The sequence below is a fragment of the Carlito syrichta genome, unplaced genomic scaffold (assembly GCF_000164805.1).
Source record: "Carlito syrichta isolate Samal-C Ts95f unplaced genomic scaffold, Tarsius_syrichta-2.0.1 Scaffold305677, whole genome shotgun sequence".
Taxonomy (NCBI): Eukaryota; Metazoa; Chordata; class Mammalia; order Primates; family Tarsiidae; genus Carlito; species Carlito syrichta.
Window position 1 is genome coordinate 614,207 of NW_007249773.1, and position 21,438 is coordinate 635,644.

Below are 21,438 nucleotides of genomic sequence, written 5' to 3' on the forward strand. Positions count from 1 at the left end.
ATATATCCCTACACGGAAAATGTTTGCATTTTTTATAATTTAAATACTGACTCTTCAAATCAGCGTCTCCTCTTTCCAATGATAGAGTTAAAAATAACTAAAGTAATGCCTTCTTAATAACCAAGAGGGGATGTTTCAGAGGAAATTGAACTCGAGTGCAGAATCCCAACTGCATTCTCAGATACCTATAAGAAACGTTGGCAGGCATATACAGCACCAATGGATGGAGTACTACTTTTACCAGTGATGAAGGACCAGAGCTCTTTGTTCTAGAAGTGATGACCCCATTTAAATCTCAGCATTACACATTTCCCTTCAGAGATGGAGTGGAGTTAGCTGCTTGTATCCATGACAAAATGTGAGACTCAGCTAATTGGTGTGGTTTTGATGATACCACAGTTCTGCCCAAAACCCTTGTAACTAGCAAGTTTGCCCTGAAGATTATTAAATTACTTCACTGACCATGCATTATTTAAAGGGAAGTGCTGTTATTATAGAAGCCAGCTGTTTAACCATTGGAATTCTGTCTGTTGGCCAACTTTCAAGATACAGCAGTGCACTGTGATTAAACATTATGTCTACTAAAGGAAAAGTCAAAGTCTAGGTTGAGGGTGGCCAGCTTGTCTGGGAAGTAATGTTTGGTCCACATGCTATGAAGCTGAAGAGGCAAAACTACTGACAAAATAAACGCAAAATACAAACTTTCAATGTCAAGACTCTGTCAGCAACGTTTCTGTGGAATGTCATGCATGTCTGTTCAGTCTAACAGCTGAGTGAGTATATGGACACTTCACCATGCCAACACAACAGAACTCTATGACTGTAGAAAAGACTATCTCAGTCACCTGTCTTTTTTTGTCTGTGTGTGCATTGATAAGGACAATTTAGAAATGTTGTGAACATCTTGAGGAACTGAAATGAAAAATAAAAGTTCATCTTCCAAGTTAGAAAAAATTTGAAACTTTTTTTTTTTTTTTTTTGAGTTGGAATCTCACTCCTGTCACCCAGCCTGAGGGCAGTGGCACATTCACAGCCACTGCAGATTCAACCTGCTGGGCTCAGGCGATCCTTCCGCCTCAGCTTTTCAAGTAGCTGGAACTACAGATGCACGCCACCACACCCGGCTATTTTTTTTTTATTGTAGAGATGAGGTCTCGCCAAGTTGCCCAAGCTGGTCTCAAACCCGCGGGCTCAGGTAATCCATTCGCCTCAGCCTCCCAAAGTGCTGGGATTACAGACTGAGCCACCGAGCCCAGTTTTGAACCTCTTTCTTGAAGACAATGGAAGTACCTCTCAACCATGCTGAATATTTGGTCCAGATGAGTTTTCTCTTTACTTGTTATAGAATCTTTGGAATAGAAAAGACCATAGCAGTCATCCACTGTGTTCAATACAGGAATCTGCTCCTGGGACCACTGACAAGTGTTCATACAGCCTTCACTTAACTGCTTCCTACAATGGGGAGTCCATTACTTTTCAAAGTCAGTCCTACTGTTAACACTTGAGAGTTCAAATTGTCAGGAATGCTTCTCTTACATTAAGCTGCTGTTTGTTTTCCATTCACTTACCAATTCTGATACTGCCCACTGGAGCAGAATTAGGTAGGGCAAGGTTGGAGCAGTTAGTTCCATCTCACTTAAAAAACATTCAAAATGACAATAATTGTTATTTAGAAGTCATTAAAAGTAACTATTTTTCTCAAATAAGAAAATCTCAAATACTGACGCAAACCGTTTTATTGCCTTTCTAATAAATACATTGAACCAGGCATCTGGTTTAAGAGTATTGCAGCAAATATATTTATTGTGGTTCTGGAAAAAGAAACAATATATGGCATTCGAAGATATAGGACAAAACTTTGGCACTCAACGTTATCTCTCAATTGATGAGAAATCATGAATGCTAAGTATCATAATGTAAAACCAGAAATCAAGCTTATAGGACACTTCAAAGATGAATTAAACTTTAAAAGGTAAACACTTGTTATAGTCATGTTTCCAATGAGGTACAATGAGTTCACTGTAGACATTATAAATAGACAAAGAAAAACATCTCTCTAGGATTGTGGTAGTTGGAGATAATTGGTAGTTACATTTTTGACAAAAGCTAAGTCTGTATATCACTATTTCAACAATGCCTTTAAAAAGCATATATAGCATAAGATAAACTTTCTTTGTGGAACATTACAGAAAAGTCCTAAAATTCTCAGTTCCTAAATCTGTCAGTCCATGGACTGAAGAGCATAGCTGTTGGATAGACTGAGCCATGTCGAAATCTGAGCTCATCTAAGAGAGGTGATAAACAGATGCCTGGTACTACACGCTACTATTTTTTGCTGGGATGATGACTGCTTTCTGTTTTACAAGAGGAAATAGACCTCTGTTGAGGTGCATGGCTGTGGATAGTCACCAAAAAGGGAATATGCAGTTTGTAGAAACGTTCTCTGCCATCGCAAGATGAAGACTGGTGTCTTCCTCCTGTGGGAGGCAAGGAGCTCTAGCACCTGTGGGATCTCAGAGGTAAGATTAAGTTAGAGGTGCTTGAAATGGAAATACTAAATAGGCTCCGGAGTCCCAAAGCCTACCCGTCTGTCTTCAACCCATAAGCATGAATTTTGAAATCACTTGTTTCTTAGTTAGCTAAGTCTGAGAGTTTCTGGAACTACTTCGGCCAGCCCACCCCAAACATCAAATTACTATTTCGCAATGACTCCCAATTACGTCCTGTTGAAATTTATAATTTCAACAAAGAGCCATCATCACCTGTGGTGGATTACAGAGACAGTGATCACAAAATAGGCCAAGTCACCTTCTCCTTCCTCCCCATCCCAAGAGAAAAATCAAAGCCTATCAGCTACACTTCACTGGCTAGCCACTTAGCAGAAAGTATGTAGAAGTCCTTTGTGGATTACAAAGAACCGTGTAAGCCCATTTGTGTCTTTCCTCTAATTTATAGTTCCAGGAAAAGATTATAAAAACAAAAAAACAAGAGACATTGTTTACATTGCTCAGGGGACCCGCCAAGACTCGGCTTGCCAGGGCCTGGTCCCTCCCAAACCCCACGGCCACGAGAAGCACACAGGGCTTGCTCCGAGACAGAGCAGCAGGCCCTGCCCAGAGAGACCACGAGTGAACCCTCACTAAGTTACTACCTCCAGCTGCCCTAAGAATGACAATAAACCTGCCTTACGGGAGGAAGCAGCCACCAGGGTCCCGTGCCAAGCATCAGGAAAACATTTGGGTTCTTAGAGGATGCCATTGAACGGCTGGCGCTTCCAGCAGAGAGGCAGCCAAACTAGTTTGGTAGCAGGCCATTACCATGGGCCTGATCTCCCCCCAGTGAGGGAGTTAAAAATACATGAGGATTCTGACTTTCAAAATCTCATCTTCAAGGTTGGTGTCATTATTAACGGAACATATACCTTTTATTTATAATGTAATGCTTTCTTCTGTCAGGAATTAAGACTGAATAGAAGTCAGATGGATTAATTGGATTTTGCCGGATCTGGGTTTTACAGATTTTCTTCCATAAAGCCTGACTATCAGTGGAAAAGATCTAGGCCCCTGCCTTCCAAGAGAGATAAGGAAAGAGAAGAGAAGGCAATGTCCTGGCCCTCTGCTCTTGCCTGAGCCAGAGGAGATTCCATTTGGTCTGTTACATAGAGTGGTGCATATGTAACCAGGATATAGATAACAAAAGCTCTACCCTGACAAAAAGTTTACAAATAACTCAGGTACATTTTAAGTTCCGCATAGACTTGTTTTGCCCGCTTTTTTAATTCTAGAGCCAGGAAAAGTGTGCCCAAGCCAAAATAAAACCAAACCCAAACCTACTTGCCAAGTAAAGAAGTCTAATCGATTCGCAAATATCACAAGAAATTGGATTCATGGTGTTCCCTCTGGGATATCAAAATCACATGAAAGATGGACATTGCTTCAGTCTGAGAGTTATTCTATGAGAAATACATCATTGTTCTGGCCCGTTGGGGTGATACAAGAGGGAGCCCTATCACATTGGTACTGTCATCAGTTTCAAGTTCCAAGCCTTCTGCATGCAGTCAACAGTGGCATTACTTCCCCCACAGACTGTATGCAGCCCTGGAATGGGTATTTGGAGAGAGCAAGTCAATATTTATGTAGGACCTATTATATGTCAAGTGCTGTGCTAAGCAATATTCATACATGATCTCATTTAACCCTCAATTTTTACAAGGAAGATACAACTAACTCCATCATATAAATAGGCAGGCTGAGGCCCAGAGACCTTAAATGACTTATCCAGAGTCATACAACGGTATGAAGAACTTGGGCTTTGCAGCAAGTAGATCTGAGTTTGAATTCTGGCTTCACAACTTACATTCCCAATTCTGAGACTCATTCCCAACCTGAGTCTCAGTTTTTATGTCAGTAAAATGAAGCACCCTTCCTAGACTTAAAACCTCTTTGATGTTCAACCTGGTTTTATAGTCGAAGCGGCTAAGCAAACATTGAGCTGTCCAGCATACAAAACTATGCAGATTTGCCAGAAAAGATTAAGAAAATAATGCATGGTCATTTTTTAATTAATATTTCTGGCATCCACCTAGGCCAACAGACAAGGAAAGACTAGTGTTAGGCGTAAACAATCCTTGACAACAGGTTGTTGCAAACTTGTGTGAATTCTAACACAAATCGTGTGGCGAATGAGTTAGTGCCAAGTGTGTGCAGACATACTGGAATCCAGGAGACATACTGGAATCCAGAAGGATTTGTGGGATCAGGAATTGTTGTGGAAGGTTCAAGAAGAGGTTGATAAACTGGAGAAAGTGTAGGCTGCCTAGAAATGGGATGAGAAGAGGCGTCAGGAGCTTGGTGGAAGACTGTGGAGAGAGCAGGTTCCACCCTAACGGAGTCCACTTTGATTTGTACAGACAAGCCCACAGGGTATGGCTCCAGCAGTCGGAGGGCACCTCAGACGGGCATCGTGGACGAATGCTGCTTCCGGAGCTGTGACCTGAGGAGGCTGGAGATGTACTGTGCACCCCTCAAGCCTGCCAAGTCGGCCCGCTCTGTCCGTGCCCAACGCCACACCGACGTGCCCAAGACTCAGAAGGTAAGCCCATGGGTGGGATGCCACCATCTTCAAGTGGGCTCTACCTTATGCATGTGGGTGGGCCAAATAGAAATTCCATCCCATTGTCTCCTGGCCCACAGGTCCAAAAAGCTCCATTTCCACCAAAGGAACCGATTACCTGCCCACTCCTTTAGGTCAATCTACATTGCAAATTTCCCTTTCTACTGCTCAGAAACACTCTGCTCATCGGAAGACAGTGGCAAACAGTGACTAAAGAAAGAAACACGAGCTTTGGAATCAGACAAAACTGAAGTCCTAGCTTCCCCACACACCAGCTGAGAGCCCCCCGGCCAAATAATGTATCCTATCCAAGCCTCAGTTTCATGAGCAAAATTGGGATAATGATAACATCTACCACAAAGCGTTGTTGTCCAAATTAAGGAAGTTAGTGCATACACTTTGAGATGCTTTCCATGTGCCTGAACAAAGTCACTGCTGGATCAGTGTGTGTGTCTGTCATCGCTGTAATTAATAAAAAAGCATGTAACCTTTTAAGTTCCGGGATTCTGCAATCATGCAAAGAAAAAAAAGACTCTCTAGTGGAAAGTACTCAAAATTCACATTCAGTTGCAAACGTAATTAAACAAACAACATTAAAAATAGAAATTTCTGTTTGGCTGTAAGAATGTCTAGAAATTTCTAATAATTAAAATCTTTAGGCATTTTTTTTTAAGAGCTAGACTATAAACAAACTACAGAGGTACCATCTACGTTATTAGAAGTACATAAACTCCTGGTAGATTTTTGTGACTGGATGAATGAATGGACAAACGTATATAAGGGATAAACTAAATTTTTAGTCACTAAGTAAAAAGGATGAGAACTAAAGAAAAGGTGAAGGAGGAAAAAAAGCAAGGAAGATGAGTAAGGGAAGAAAAAGTTCTCATTTAAGTCTTCTTGGGAAATCTGTTTTTTAAAAAAAAAATGCCAACGTGTGGTTTCAATCTTTGGAGCCAAAACTAACATTGTGCAAAGAGCACAAGATGAGAGACCCAAAAGTTCACAATGACACCTCTACTGCTTCCTGGTCCTAAACCACAGCTGAGGCTAGAGGAAGACCGCGGTGGTTTTTTTGGAGGTGCGACCAAGGGATGGAAGGGAACTGGGCAGGGCCCAATGCATACAGAACACAGTAGCCAACGGTGAGACCAGGAGAAAGGACCCCAGAAGAGACTTCTAGATTAATGTGGCAGGAAGGTGTGCTCCAGCTGGCGAAAGCAGTTTGTCCTTTCTCTCCCCAGGTGACACAGTTCCTTTCAATTTCTAATTGGGGAGGGAGTTGGTGTCAGAGATGAGTCCCAAAGTCCTGGAATGTTGGGTCTTGTGACTGGGGTGTAGACCCCTCTCTAGTGCCAATGCTGTCTCCTGCGTCAGATGGAGCCTGGGCATCAGGGCTGACTCAAAGTCTCTGCCTCCGGGGACACCGCGGGAACTGCCTGTTCTCAATGCAATTATTTTTGTGATATTTACAGTATCAGCCCCCACCTACCAACAAGAACTCGAAGTCTCAGAGGAGAAGGAAAGGTGGGCCAAAGAAACACCCAGGAGGGGAACAGCAGGAGGGGACAGAAGCCAGTCAGCAGATCAGAGGAAAGAAGAAAGAGCAGAGGAGGGAGATTGGAAGTAGAAAAGCTGAACGTGGAGGCAAGGAAGGAAAATGGAGGACAGGAGGCCTAAGCAGACAGAGGCAAGGACGATGAGAGAGGAGAGACAGCAAGAAAGAAAAGCAGGAGGTGAAGAAATGTGGGCCCGCCGGAGCTAGTGATGGCGTGGTGGAAATAGAAGCACCCCGCTTTAGAATGTGGATCAGAGGCATGGAGAAAATGAAAAAGAAAACGTAATGCCCAAGAAAGCCCAAAAAAGACAGTGGCAAGAATGAAAAAAAATATTATAACAGAGGCAAATAAGTTACGTGCTTCCCTTCCCCCCAAACACAAATTAAATAAAAGAATTTAGATAAAAATCAAGGCGTTTATATGCATTTTTAAATTTTGTGTGGCTCTGTTATAGAAGAATTGCCCATGTCAATAATATGTTCCAAGTTAAATATTAGCCCCAAATTCTCAGCAAGACTGAATTGTGTCATAGAAGTTCCCAGATTCCCTTTCCTGCAGTACCATTGGAGACTGCGTTTCTTATTCAAGTCCAAGGTTCAGACCAAAGGGCATGTGGTATTTGCCTAAAAACCTGTGAGGTAACCTTCGAAAGGAGGTCACTGAACTTTTTTTTTTATTTTTGCACTTTGAAATTAGATATAAAGATGTATTAGTTTGCTAGGGCTGCCATAACAAAGTGTCACAGAATGTGTCACTTAAACCACAGAAATTTATCTTCTCACAGTTCTGGAAATGAAAAGTTCACAAAGTATCAGCCCTTGCAAAGTTCATGGAGAAGGCTGTCGCAGGCCTCACTTCTTGGCTTGTAGGTGATTCCCTTCTCCTCCCCTGGGGTCTTTATCTTGTCTTCCCTCCATATGCATCTCTGTGTCCAAATTTCCTCTTTGTATAAGTGCAAGAGTCAGATCAGATTAGAGTCCACCTTATTGACCTCAGTTTAAGCTAGTTACTCTGTAAAGACCCCTTCTCCAAATATAGTCATATTTTAAGGTCCTGGAGGTTAGGACTTGAACAGCTTGAGAGGAACAGGACACAATTCAGCCCATCACAGACTTCCTGCGTCTGACTACTGCTTTTTTATTACATCCCCTAGAAAATGCTTTCTCTCCCTCATCTCCCACACACAGCTGTATATTTTTCTATTTGAAATCCTAAGAGTTTCTGCTCCATGAAAACCCTAGGACCACGTTAGTTGTGTTTGAGTTGGAAGAGGCCTCAGAAATCATTTGTTTCAATCCCTTCATTTCAAACATAAGGACACTGACATCCAGAAATGGGTAAAGACATGCTTGGGTTCTAAGCTGCTCTCTTTCTGGCCACCAGACAGTTGCACACAATCAAAAGGAGCCAAAAGAAAACAGGGAGGCAGAAATGCTCACGTGAAGTCTCCCACTAATTTCATATGTTTCTACCAGAAGGAAGGGAGTGAGTGAGAACAAGAAAGCTGGGTGAAGGAAAGCTATGTAGAATCTCAGAATTTGGATCCTAGCCTTTGGTTCCCCTGGATTAATCAGTAAGATTAGCTTTCATAAATAATACAGCAAAATATTTTGAGATCCTCCAAATTATGAATTATAAGAGCAGAGGGAGGGTGCAAGAAAGAAGTGCTCAGCTAAGCAAATGGTAACTTCTGGAGATAAGAAGACAATCAAACCAGGAAGAAGAGATCCAATGGAAACACATTAAGGTCCCGCTAGGAGCCAGCCCATGGCTGCTGTGGTTGCAAAGTGGATCTTGGCTTATCAGAGCAGACAAAAACCAGGCTGGGGCTTCAGTCCATGTGGTCAACCACCTTATTCAGAAGATGCTATGTTTTCCCACTAAGACATCCATACCTTGGAATAGGCACTTCCCCATGCCCATTGCAGTCATCACCTTAAAGTATCCGGCAAACACAGATGGCTCATCAAGGGACTATACAGTTCAGCAGAAAAATTAAGAATTGATGTCCTGGGGAAAGGTTTGGGTACACTGTAATTATACCCAACCATAAATTTTGTTCAAGAAGAACTAAAGCAAAGACTTGGATGGATGGATGGATGGATGGAAGGAAGGAAGGAAGGAAACTTTCCAGTTAAAGAATGCTTAACTCTCAGACTATGCATTAAAATACACTTCGTTTTGGAATGAATCTTATCAACTCTAAAGCAATTATCTTGAATGCCTACCTGTGATTATTGAATAACATGAACCAAGAAAACAGGAAAAATCTATTATTATCTTTCCATCTCCTCCTTTCTAATATGAAAACCTAAGCACCTACTGATATATGACATAAAATGCTGACTGGCTGGCTGGCTGAATGGATGGATGGAGGGATGGAAGGGTGGATAGACAAATGAGTGATAGAGGATGATGAATATTTGTAGGAAGGCAGATCATAAAAATAAGTGTACTGCCGAGATGAAATGATTCCTCTTTTTCTACATAGGACAGTGAGGCAAGCATAGAGCAAAACAGGCAGAGGAGCTCTGCTTACACAAGTCTTGCATGATGAAATTTCCTTCTCTAGTCTAAACTGGTTCAGGGACCTTATTCCTTCAGGTGGGAACTGGCTAGGTACTTTAGAGTGAATGTTATCTACCTGTTACTTTCCTATGTTTTCTTAGAGTAGGCAGAGTAGTAACGATTATTTAAAATTCCATTTGTTTCACCTCGTCTCTACAATAAATAAAAAATTAGCTGAGCATGGTAGCACACACCTTTAGTTCCAGCTCCTTGGAAGGCTGAGGCAGAAGTATCGCCAGAGCCCAGCAGGTCGATGCTGGGGTGGCCGTGAGTGTACCACTGCACTCCAGCCCAGTCGACAGAGCGAGACTCCAACTCAAAAAAAAAAAAAAATTCCAGTGTTTTACTTTCAGCTGTTTCTTAGGACAGATTGATGCTTGTGTATAAACTAATTGAAATATGGATAGAATCATGATCCTGAAATAAAATTGGCAGAAAATATTTTTGTTGAACATCTACAATGTGCAAACCTCTGAACTAAACACAAAGGAGAGTTATAAGCATTGGACAAGCTAAAATATATTCATTAAGAGTGTAGAATGTAGAGTCAGACTACCTGGGTTCAATCCTGACTCTCTTACCTACTAGCTGTGTGGCCTTGGGAAATTGTGTAACTTACCTATGCCTCAGTTTCCTCATCTGTGAAAAGGGGGTCACAGTTGAATCTACCTCATGCATTTGTTGTGAGGGTTTATTGAGGATTTTATATATATATATATATAGAGAGAGAGAGAGAGAGAGAGAGAGAGGAGAGAAAGAGGAGAGGGAGAGAGAGATTCTCCAGGGAGATGCTATATATGCAAATTTGTATACTATAGTGCTTAGAATGGGATATGGCACATAGTAAGCACTATTAATGTTTCAGTTCATACTATTTTACCAATTTCTAAAAATTTGAGACATATGAAAAAGAAGTTGGTCTCCTGAAATGGAAGCCAGTCTCATGTCACCAAAAATTTCAGACCCAGGTTCACCAACACTTTTCTATGATGTGTAGTAGAGTTTCAAGCCTGTAGCAGAAGAGGGAGATAATTCAATGACCTAAGATCACTTACAACCCAAAGGACCCTGGTCCTATGAATAATTCTAACTCAAAGGGTAGCTTGACTCTCCCACATGAAGAGTGATTAGCTTTTATTTCGGGGTCACACAATGATCTTTCAGAAAACCACCATTTTTCTCAACTAGTTAAAATCAAATGTAATATGTGTTTTCCTTTCGTGGTGCCTGAGGAAAATTTAATTGTAGCATGAACTCCAGCTCTTGCTAGTTTTAAGTAAAATTGCCAAAATAAATAGAAATGTGGGATATTTCCGGGCTCACACAGCTTCCGGGACACTTCAGTTTCTAGGGCTGCCGATCCAGTGCTTTTCACAAGCATTTGATCTTCTTTCAAACATCTCTTGAAAACAAACAAAACCTCATACAGCTTCTAATGTGTGCACTGCTAAAATGTAAGTGTGGAAAGGGAGGAAAATAAGTGAGCTTCCCAAGAACCATTCTCTCTCCTCCATCCCCTAGCTCCCTCTCTCCCGCCAAGGGGAACCAATGTTTTCTTAGGTCATACATTTTGCAGTTTTTCAAGTCCATTAGCATCCATGGGGGAAGAGGCGGTCTATTCTCTTTACTTGCTCATGGGAAAGGATGGGGCTTTTGCAATATTTACTAGACAACATGGAGTTGACTTTTAATCCAAGGGCAACATTGATAGTCTCACGTTAAAGCAGAAGCCTTCGGTAACAATGAAAAGATAAATCAATTGAGATGAAGCGCAATCCCCTTTCATGTTGTTTGGAATATTCGCGATGGAAACCCTCAACTCATATGCTCATTGGACCCAGACCAGACAGGTCTACTTTTAAAGGGAGAGTAGCAGAGCCTAACAAAGGTTCTTCAGGGCCCACTAAACTTCCAGACCTGCAAGGTCAAAATCAGCTTTTGCATCCTTAAGAGCCTAACTGAAATTAGAACTTATACCCGATGCCCACATATTTGAGGGTCCTTTTTTTAGTGAAACTCCTTAATGCCTACAGTGCTAGTTTATTTTTATTTGGCAACCAAAAGAGATTACTTAGAAATATAAACTTATGTTCAAACTCCAAAGTAGAGAAATGGAAATTGAGAACAGCAGGGGAATATGAGACATAGGACACAGGTCTATGAGGCTCTGATACTTCTAGAGAGCCCTAAGAAAGTTCTTGCCATACCAGGAACTCAATTACAGCTCCAATGGGCTACTGGAAGATGAGTAACAGGAGCTAGAAAACACTGTGGAAATTTTCCATCTTTGTTTTCTTAATGAATATGGTTGTGGTTTTAAAAAACATTCAGGAAGCTAACTTCTAAAAAGTGGAAATTCGATGGTTAGATGCAAGAATGCTAAAGGTGCATCCAACTGTTTTAAATTCTAAATGTTCTTGGTAGTCATTTCGAATCTGCAATTAACTACAGCAAAGTTTTGAGGAGAAGGGACTATTTTCTCCCCTTCACTTTGTGTGTGTGTGCATGTGTTTGCATAGCTCTGTGTTTTAGCGCTGACATACTCAGAGGGATTTGGGGTGAATGGTTTTCCAAAAATGATAGGTAATGCAATTTCCTGACTTTTCTTTCAGTGGAGGTAAATTCCTATGTAAAAACTAATCCTCGTTCAGAAAAAAATTTCAGGATTCCTTTTTCTTGTCAAAGGCCCCAGGTTCTAGTCCTAAATTAAATGTTATTCAGGAATTAAAGGGAACATTATTATTAAGGGGGCAGAAAGAAGTTGGTTTTCTGTCTGTTGTATCTTCAACTTCAACTTCTTCCCAGCTGATCTACAGAGATGCATTCTGTAGATCCCTCTCTTCTGTAATCCCGGTAATGTTCCCGTAGATCAATTTGCAACTTTAGAAAACTTCCAGGTCTAATTCTCGACACTTTATAACCAAAGGTCAGTGCATCCAGCCACTCTTCCTTCCATCATATTCTGCTCCTTCGTATATTAGAGATTGGGATTATTGGCAAAAACTTGAAGTCCTTTCTTAACCATAAACCTCTAACTCTCTTTATTCACTCTGTCATATGCTCTCATTCTCAGTGAGTCAGAAAAAGAGAACATACATTTATTTGAGCCAGCACATGTTATTGACCCTTGGGAAAAGGGTGGAAATGAGTTATCCCGTCCTCCCAGGTTCTTCTAACTGGCATTGTCAGATTGTTCGTAAGCAAATGGGATGTTAAGAGCAAGATCTATGAAAAGCTGAGCATGGTGGCAATTCTTATCTCTGGTAAAATAGCGCCAAAGTTCCCACTGAGAGACTAAGATACTTTACAGCAAACCCGAACTGGCCAAATGGCCCAGGCGTCCAAGCTAGGGGGATTCGTGGCAAAAGTTTCTACAAAATTCTGTGTAAAATGCATAAACATTCTCATGGGACTTTCTGTCTAGCCAGCACCAAGAGGTTAAGTAATCAAAGACCAACCAGCCCTGCCATCTGTGAAAATATGATGTGCTATTTTCACAGCTTTAGATAACAATGTGGCGAGGCAAAAATTCCAAATGATTAGGAACAAGACCATGGGTGAGGATTGGGTAGGGAGTCTAATCAGCTGACAGTTGTAGACCCGGGAATATGCCATGTTTATGTCACAATGCGAGTGTGTGGCCTACTTACATAGGTCGTGGGGCACTGGAAGGCCAGAAGAAGTCAAAAGGATAAAAGGGTCAACAAATACATAGTGCCATTATTGTTGTTTTGTCTGTATTGGTTGACCTGGGTCACTACTGAATGCTCTGGTTGTCTCTCTGTAAACAATATTTGTTTCCTTCTTCAAGAGAACACTAGGATGAAGGTGGAGGTTCTTTTGGTACAATGCAACAATTCTGATGTTTTTAACACCGTATGCACGCATAAGTTGCTTTTGTGCCATTTTCTGCCTTGGAATAGCACTGGCTGGCACTCTGAGTGTTTACTTTTATATGCTGAAGGCTCCCATCAACCTCAAACAGATGCAAATCACTTTAACTTGTCATAGTGTTATTTTGTTCATCCTAAAAGTTCAGGAGTGCTTTCCAAAAAATTTCGCTCAATTCAGTGAGGAGAAAAATTTAGAACACAGCGTTTGTGTTCTGCCCAGATTTGTCACACACACAAAGAATGAGTAGAAGCCGGCAACACCCTTTCCTACTGACCCTGTGAACTCACCACTACTACATTAAAATGACACCAAAGGGTACAAAGGCTGCTCCCCACCTCACCAAGGATGCTGTAATATAAACTAACTGTATACACTAGCTTGAGCAGCTCTAGCATAAGTTTTGTGCCAGATGCAATAATGGTATTTTTGAGACTGAAGAGAAAAAATAATAACCAAATCCAGTTTTTAGGTGAGAATGTGCTGAATCTTTCGCATGTACCAGTAAAATTGCTAGAATCTGGTGTTTTACTTTTTAAAATAACCACAGCATTTGACCCTCTGGGCAACTCCAAAACAACTCCCTCTGGGAAAAAATATTGTGCTTAAACTTTTTCAACTCAAAAATGTAACACAAACAGCTAACTAAACAAGCTACCCATAAAATTAACAGTCCAAGGAGCCCTGAACCTTGAAGTGTTTTACAGTATCTTTCAAGACTATTAAAGGCAATACCTCTTGCCAGAGAAGGAAAGTGCCCTTTGGCTTTTTTTCCCCAGGCCTTTAAACCGCTTTGATAGAGATTCCTTACATCACAGGCAGAAATATTTGAAATAGTCGGGTGATGTCCTTTGAAGAGTAAGAAAGTTACTAAATCAGAATAGTCTCGGAATAGTGATGGATCAAAGACAAGTCCCCTGATTCCTGAGGATTCCTAGGGCTGCACCAGTCATTTGAAAACAGAGCTCTAAGTTGGCTGTCCCAGCGATCTGGAAGCCCAGTAGTGCCTCATTCCTTACATTCAGTCAGAGAAAGAGCAGCACCCCAGCATGGAAAGTGCTGTGACAAGAGTAACTATGCAAAAATTAATTTCAAGAAATAATAATAGCTGATATCAATTAGACACATGTCCTGTGGTAAGGGCTACAATGAATTGCCTCATCTACTATTCCCCATATAGGGTGAGGACCATAGGGTGAGTACTGTCATTATCCCTGTTCAAATAGGAAAACTCAGGCTGAGTCAGGCTCAATGTCTTGTCAAAGTCTTGTTCTAAGTGGCCAAGTCAGAATTCAAATCCCAGATAGTCCCTGAATATTAACCATGCACAACGCTCTTTCCTGCATTTCTCAATGGTTATTTACTATACCACAACCTGCCACTTGTAAGAGACAGGAGAAGGCTCTGGCTGTTTGTCCTTGCACAGAACACAGGAGGAAGGAAGTAGCCATTACATGCCTGCTGACCTGAGCTCTACTCCATCATTCCTGGTTAACAAGCATTTCCTGGTTTACCACTCTGCTCAAAGCACCATGCTTGGATCTGGGGAAAATGTAGAAGTGAAGAAAATAAGCCACCTGTTCTCAAGGAGCTTATCCTGTAGTGGAGAGACAAGCATATGCAGATTTGCTCTACAGCACGTGAATGCTCTCACAAAGTCAACCCAGAGTGGACTCTGAAGCACCCAAGCCAGAACAAATGACATCGCTGCAATCAAGCTCACAGAATAGGTCTAGACCAAGAGCCCTGAAACAGTAGGCACTCTTGTTCACAACTATACCCTATGCTGGGTAACGGCATGAAGGTTATTCCATTGAATCATAACAACACTGAGAGGTGGGTGCTCTTACCCCATCCTTTCATTTTATAGAAGAGGAAATGGAGGAGAGGACAATGGCACGATGTTAAAGGTCATACCATTCCCGTGTGGGGTTGCTGGAATCCGAACCAGGTGTGCGCGTGTGCGCCCAGGTCCTCCAAGAAACGGAAGATGAGAAGAGGTCAAATGAGCAAGGTTGTGACTAGGGGGAGCGCCTATGTGAAAGGAAATGGAAGATGAGGGAGGCTTGGGGAGACCTTCAGTGGGCAAAGCTGGTCTGACGCCAGGTGACGCAGAGAGGGAAAGAAGGTCTGGTGGAGACGTCCCGCACTGCTCTAGGGTCTGAGGAAAGTCCAGTAAAGCCAACAGGGAGACTTTGAACCGAAGTTGGCCAATACAGGTGTGGGTCTGCCTGGGTATCCCCACCACACTCAGTCATTGGCTTGTGGGAGAGGCCTGCCCTGGGCCAATCCACTACAGCCAAAGAACAGGGTCAGACTGGGGGAGAAAGTCCATTCTTCCCAGAACCACAAAAAAGATGAGATGAGGTTTTCAGAGAAGAACCCAAGGCTGGGCAGACCAACATTGTGTCCAGTAAGCACATACTTCTCACTCTTTGTTAAAGGCGAAGCCATATAAATGAGCAGTACTGGTCTCGAAATGGGCACCTTGTCCCTTGGTTTTAAACTCACATCCTAATGTGCTGAGTAGATTACATGGCACTCACTCTCCTTGGCTCTCAGGGAGGAAAGGCTGATCCAACTCTCCGGGAATTTGAACTTGTGATTCCCTGAAGTAAAGAGATATCAAAGTTGTTACTGAAACATCTAAATTGTCCCCCACAGTTTCACATGTCTCCAGGCCACGCCAGCAAAATTGCTACAGTATATTCTTTTGACAAGTAAAGAGCTGATACCCGGGCTACCTCTCCAATCATCCACTGCTCTTTTTTGTCCCCTCATTTTGCCCTTTTTGGGAGATGGTCAATGTTGAGTTAGTAGTTATGAGACATAGGTTGCTCATATTCCACGCTGAGCAGTATTTTCCCAGTGTATTTTGGAGAGTGCCAGGCTTTTCCTAGACTTTATGATATACAATAAGTAACTTGTTTGGAGTGGGTAGAGATGGAAACACAGTCTATTGAAAATATCACTGCTTCCTCTCTGAGATGTAAAGAGTCTATTGTCAATTTTCTTTTAGATTCTATCTCTCAGGCAAAATCTCATAAAGATAGGGGAAAAGGAGTTATAAAATCCAGGGGGTTAGCTTTTGCTAACTGAATACTGTGCTACCTTTAAAAATAACCTTTACAAATGGGGTCCTGTTAACATTTGTGGTAAATAGGGACACCCACTCTCCTGGTTTAGAGTCTTCTGCCCCAGGACACTGCCTTACCCCCAAACAGGCGTCTTCCACCATCTGGGAGCATGGGCAGTTCACTCATGATATTATCAACTACTGCTATTGGAAAGAGATTTGGACATTGAGGCACTAGATATTGTTTTACCCCTCGTAGACAGTTAGCAGGATGGCTAACTGATGAGATCCAGAATCCAAAGGAACGGGTGCAAATCCCAACCACAGTCACACCTTCACTGCAAGAAATTAAGCAAGATATTCATCCTTTTTTGGCTTAGATTCCTTCAAGGTAAAATGGTCAAAACACTGGTATCCATCGCTGAGAGAACCATGAGAAATAAATAAGAAAGTAAATGCAATTTACATGCAGAAGACAGTCCCCAGCATATAATAAATGTTCAAGAAATGAAAACTATAATTATTCCAGTCCTAGATCCATCACTTTGTTCCTATGTGACCTCAGGCTGGTTATTGAGCCTTAGTTGTACATGGGACCGATGGGAATAATGTCACATCATCTCACGAGGTGGTTGTGAGGATTCAGTGAGGTTGTTCTGTAAACTGTAAAGCCTCTGCAAACTTTAAACAAGATTATTATTAATGTCATTGTTATTAACCCTCAGTGATCTTCTTCATTGAAAAGTTTGTGAAGGAATAGCTTTCCATGGAAAATCTTCAAGCTAGGGGAAGAGCCAAGAGATAGTGGGAGAATGTGAATGTCCTCTTCAGGTCTATATCTAGCTTCCTATATGGGCGTGTGTAACACAATGTGTAACACATTGTGTAACACAAATTAAGCCCTTCTCAAACTTACTTCCTAAAGAGTTGGTTAACCCTTTCTTCAGAAAGATGCATTTCTTCAACCAATGCAAACGAGCTGGAGGACCAACCTTTTTTTTCAATAGTCCTACCTTCCCGGTGTCAATGGGAAACCGTATTTACTTACTACTGTTTTCCTTTCAAAAATCTGTCTAGTTGCATACTAAAAAAACAGTTTCAGCTGGTTTGTTTGTCTTGGACAAGCTATTGAAGTGAAAAGTTTTTGCTTGGCGGAATGTGGGACAGTTTCATAACCCTTCAAGAAGTGCACTGAAGGTGGGTGCCAGCTCCGAGGATGCCGGCAGCTTCTAACGTGCCTCCACTCGCCACCCATTGTCAAGGGTGGCCGGAATAATTAAGTCAAGACAATGAGCAAAGCAACAGATGCAACTGAAACCAAGCCCCTGAGTGCTTTTGTTTTGTCACTGTCACTGTCATTGTCTGCAACAAAGAAGTCACATGTGAGAGCCTGGGAAGAAAGCCAAAGGCAAGCCAGAGGACATCCCAGCTGGTTGGAATGGCCTCCACCATGTGCATGTGCCAGGGAACCGTGTGAGACAGACCCAGAAGATATAGACCAGAGCATTCCCCTATTCAGGCTTCATATTGTATGCCTACTGTCTGAGAGAAAAAGAAAAGGATCTCTCTGTTGGAAACAAAAGATGAACTCTGTATGGTTGGTCAGTCTACCCCCAGTTCTTTCTGCAAGGGAAGCATAGAAGACAACGTCTTCTTCTAGAAATCTGAAATTAATTCCGCTTGAGAGGAAGAATGGAGATTGAACACCTCATAAAACATTCTTAACTTATTATCGTTTCATTCTTGAGCATTTTCTTAATTTGGGCATTGCAGATTCTTTTTTTAAAAAAAAAAAAACTTCTTTTTTAAAGTTGTGCCTCTTAAACAAACAAAAAGTAAAATTCAAATCAGTGTGTTTCCCTACCTTTAGTTAATTTGGTTAGTAGTGTGGCAGAGATGTGGCATCCTTAATAATAGCTATTTTGGGGCTTTGGTGGGTCACACACCATCAACAGGGTCATTGAGAATTGAACAGAAGTGCTTCAAGGAGTTTGGGGACATTAGCGAAAGCTACTCTGTGGCCTCACATGTCTTTTTATCATTTTTCTAGAGAACTCTCATGAGAAAGCAAGATAAGATGTAAGATTAGGAGCACAAGTTTACTGGTAGCTTAACAGTACATGCTTTGCACCACAACCAATGCATGTTTAGTGGACTTGTACAATATTTTAGGAAAAAGTGCCAGCATTTTGAACAGATGGTATTTCAAGTTCTTCTATACTAATGCCCAGTTTCCCTCTACTGATTTTTGTGGGTTTTGCAGTGGCCACTGAACTAGGTACTTTAATAAATGTTCTTACACAATGATGCCATCTCCCTTCTATTCGATCAGTACAGGACATTAACCATCGATTCACAAAGCACTAGCTACCTCTCATGAAGAACTTGGTGATAACTTTAATGTTCCAAGTTGAGCTGAAAAACATGTATAAGAAAAGTTGCCAAATCCCCATGGGCCTTAGCAAATAGGTATTATTAATAGGGAGTGGCAGTTGATTTTTCCCCGGCCTCGGTATTAAAACCTCTCATTCTCTCCAGATTGCAGGTCTGAGCAATCTCTAAGGTGCCTCAGCTCCTAGCAATGTGGGGTTTGGGTGGGTGTTCATTACCTTAGCCAGGAAGAACAACTTGACGATTTCAGGAACCATAGTGAGAACCCTTGTTTTTGGTCTTGATGGAAACCTGTTCTAGAGATAAGGGATACTTGAGCTCTTTGAAACTCATTCCATACCAATAATTATCCATTACATCCTCCTATAAAGGGCCTTCCAGCTAGAGGGAAACCAAGAAAAGTTCTTTCGGTTTATGCGTGTAAATGCCAGTTCCTCCTTGATTTCAGTTCATATCTCCTTGTCTAAACACCTTTTTATTTAAATACACTCAAGGATAAAATAATAACTATAAGAAAAGTATAATGACCTAGTTCTGCATATTCATTCAATTCATTCTGCAGATATTTATTGATTACCTGCAATATCCTAGACACTTTCTAGACACTGGGGCAAGACAAGTCTCTGCTCTCACAGGGCTTCTACTCTAAACAAGAAAATCAGTATTCTTCACATGATAGCATTGCATGTTGATAAGTGAATGGTAGCACCAAGGCAAGGGAACAAGGAGTTTTAGTCTTGGAATTGTTACATTCCAATAACGATGACAATAATAAGAGGAAAAATGAGTAATAATAATAGTTCCTGCTACTACTTATGTAGCGCTTACCATGTGTCAGGTCTATTGTAAGTACCTTTATATACATTAATTATCTAATCTTTAATTCTATAGGGCAGACACTATGATTATTCTGTTTTACAGATGAAGAAATTGAGACACAAGAGATTGTCACTTGAACAAGTTCACATAGCCAGAAAATGGAAGTTAAGGATGACTGTGATTTTAAAGACTCAAAAATAATTATAAAACTTCCCAATCTTCTACTTCTAAAACTCTTTTCTCTCTTGGGAGGCAAAAAAAGGAGAGGTGAAACAATGAAAAGAAATATGTCCCTCTTTTTTTGTGTGTGTGAACAAAAATTAAAACAGAACAAACTGCAATAAAACAACAGTGGGTGCTCTCAGGATGTGATTGATTTTTTCTTTTCTGACTAGGAAAGCATCTAGAAGGAGGCTGGATTTTTTTCTATCAATGTATCTATGAGAGAGACAAACGGACAGAAACGCATCTTTGTGTGATTATAACGTGATCTGTGGTATCCATGCCACCAGGTACCTAGAAGAAACCCAAGTGAGGTTTGGCTAAAGTACTAACTAAAGGCCCGTCCACCTATATGTCCCCTTCTCTGGAAACCCAAGGCCCAAACCCTATAAGCTCAACTATGGAGATATAAGATATGAAAGGTTGAGACCCAACATTAGAAGTAGCTGAGTGCATTATCAAGTTAATGTTGCTTTTTCTCCCTTATTTGTAGGAAGTACATTTGAAGAACGCAAGTAGAGGGAGTGCAGGAAACAAAAACTACAGAATGTAGGAAGACCATCCTGAGAAGCGAAGAATTACATGTCACCGCAGGATCCTTTGCTCTGCGCGAGTCATCTGTTAAACATTGGAACACCTACCAAAAATTAAGTTTGATAGCGTTTGAAAGATGGGCATTTCCCTGTCAATGAAATACACAAGTAAACATTCCAACATTGTTTTTAGGAGTGATTGTTAAAAGCTTTGCACCTTGCAAAAATGGTCTTGGAGTTGGTAGATTGTTGTTGATCCTTTATCAATAATGTTCTATAGAAAAAAAAAAATATATATATATATATCTTAGTCCCTGCCTCTCAAGAGCCACAAATGCATGGGTGTTGTATAAATCCAGTTGCACTAAATTCCTCTCTGAATCGTGGCTGCTGGAGCCATTCATTTAGCAACTTTGTCTACGTGGTTTATGAATCGTTTCCTTATTTGCACTTCTGCACAATATGGGCTGTTTGTTTTACAGTGTCTGATGATCGTGTTGGCCTGTCCCCACCTCTCTTCATAACCTTGATACTGGCCGAATTTGGCCTCCTCAAAAGCAGCAGCGAGTCATCGAGAAGCACACCAATTCTTAACCCGCAAGATTCCATCTGTGGCATTTGTACCAAATATAAGTTGAATGCATTTATTTTAAACACGAAGCTTTATTTTTCCACATCACACTTACAAAAAAAAAAATCATGCAAATAGTTGCAACTTTAAGGCCAATCATTTCTAGGCATATGTTTTAAACATCGGAAGTCTCTTAAACACGAAACGGTTCCTTCCAATGCTGAGTTCACGTGCAACCTGATCAGTAACTTTTCTGTTTTTATTTTTTCCATATAGAGCACTATGTAAACGTAGCATATCAATAATACAGGATATATCAAACAGTATGTAAAACTCTGTTTTTTAGTACAATGGTGCTATTTTGTAGTTTGTGATATGAAAGAGTCTGGCCAAAACGGTAAAAGGCGAAAGCAAAACAGAAGGGGAAGGCTGGAGCCAAAGATAGCACAAGGGGAAGGGCACTGAAAACCCCATCCATCTGGGAAAGAAGGCAGAGTCCCCAGTTATGCCTTCCCAGAGGAACTTAAGACACAAAAGCCCACCGATGCAAATCTGACCGGTCCAGAGAGGAAATCGTGGAATGGAAAAAAGCAGGAGGCTGGGCATTTCCACAGTCCTGTTTCTTTTTCTCACTGAAGAGACAAACATCTGCCAGCTCTGCCACAGACTCACCACTGTGTGACCTTGGGCACGTCACTT

At 41.3% G+C, this 21,438-nt stretch overlaps 1 protein-coding gene across 5 annotated transcripts in view; it reads left to right on the top strand.

Moving 5' to 3' along the window:
* IGF1 (insulin like growth factor 1) overlaps nt 1-20,349 on the top strand; it is a 70,557-nt gene extending 50,208 nt beyond the window's left edge. For 2 of the 5 annotated variants that reach the window (XM_008062221.2, XM_008062222.1), the window contains exons 3-4: nt 4,910-5,091; nt 20,129-20,349. In XM_008062221.2, coding sequence (XP_008060412.1) covers nt 4,910-5,091; nt 20,129-20,188 — 242 coding nt within the window. In that variant the 3' untranslated portion in view covers nt 20,189-20,349. Of the gene's footprint in view, nt 1-4,909; nt 5,092-6,584; nt 7,076-20,128 lie in introns of those variants that run through there. The other 3 variants (XM_021714565.1, XM_008062220.2, XM_021714564.1) reach the window with 3 other exon arrangements.
* The last annotated feature ends 1,089 nt before the right edge of the window (nt 20,350-21,438 follow it).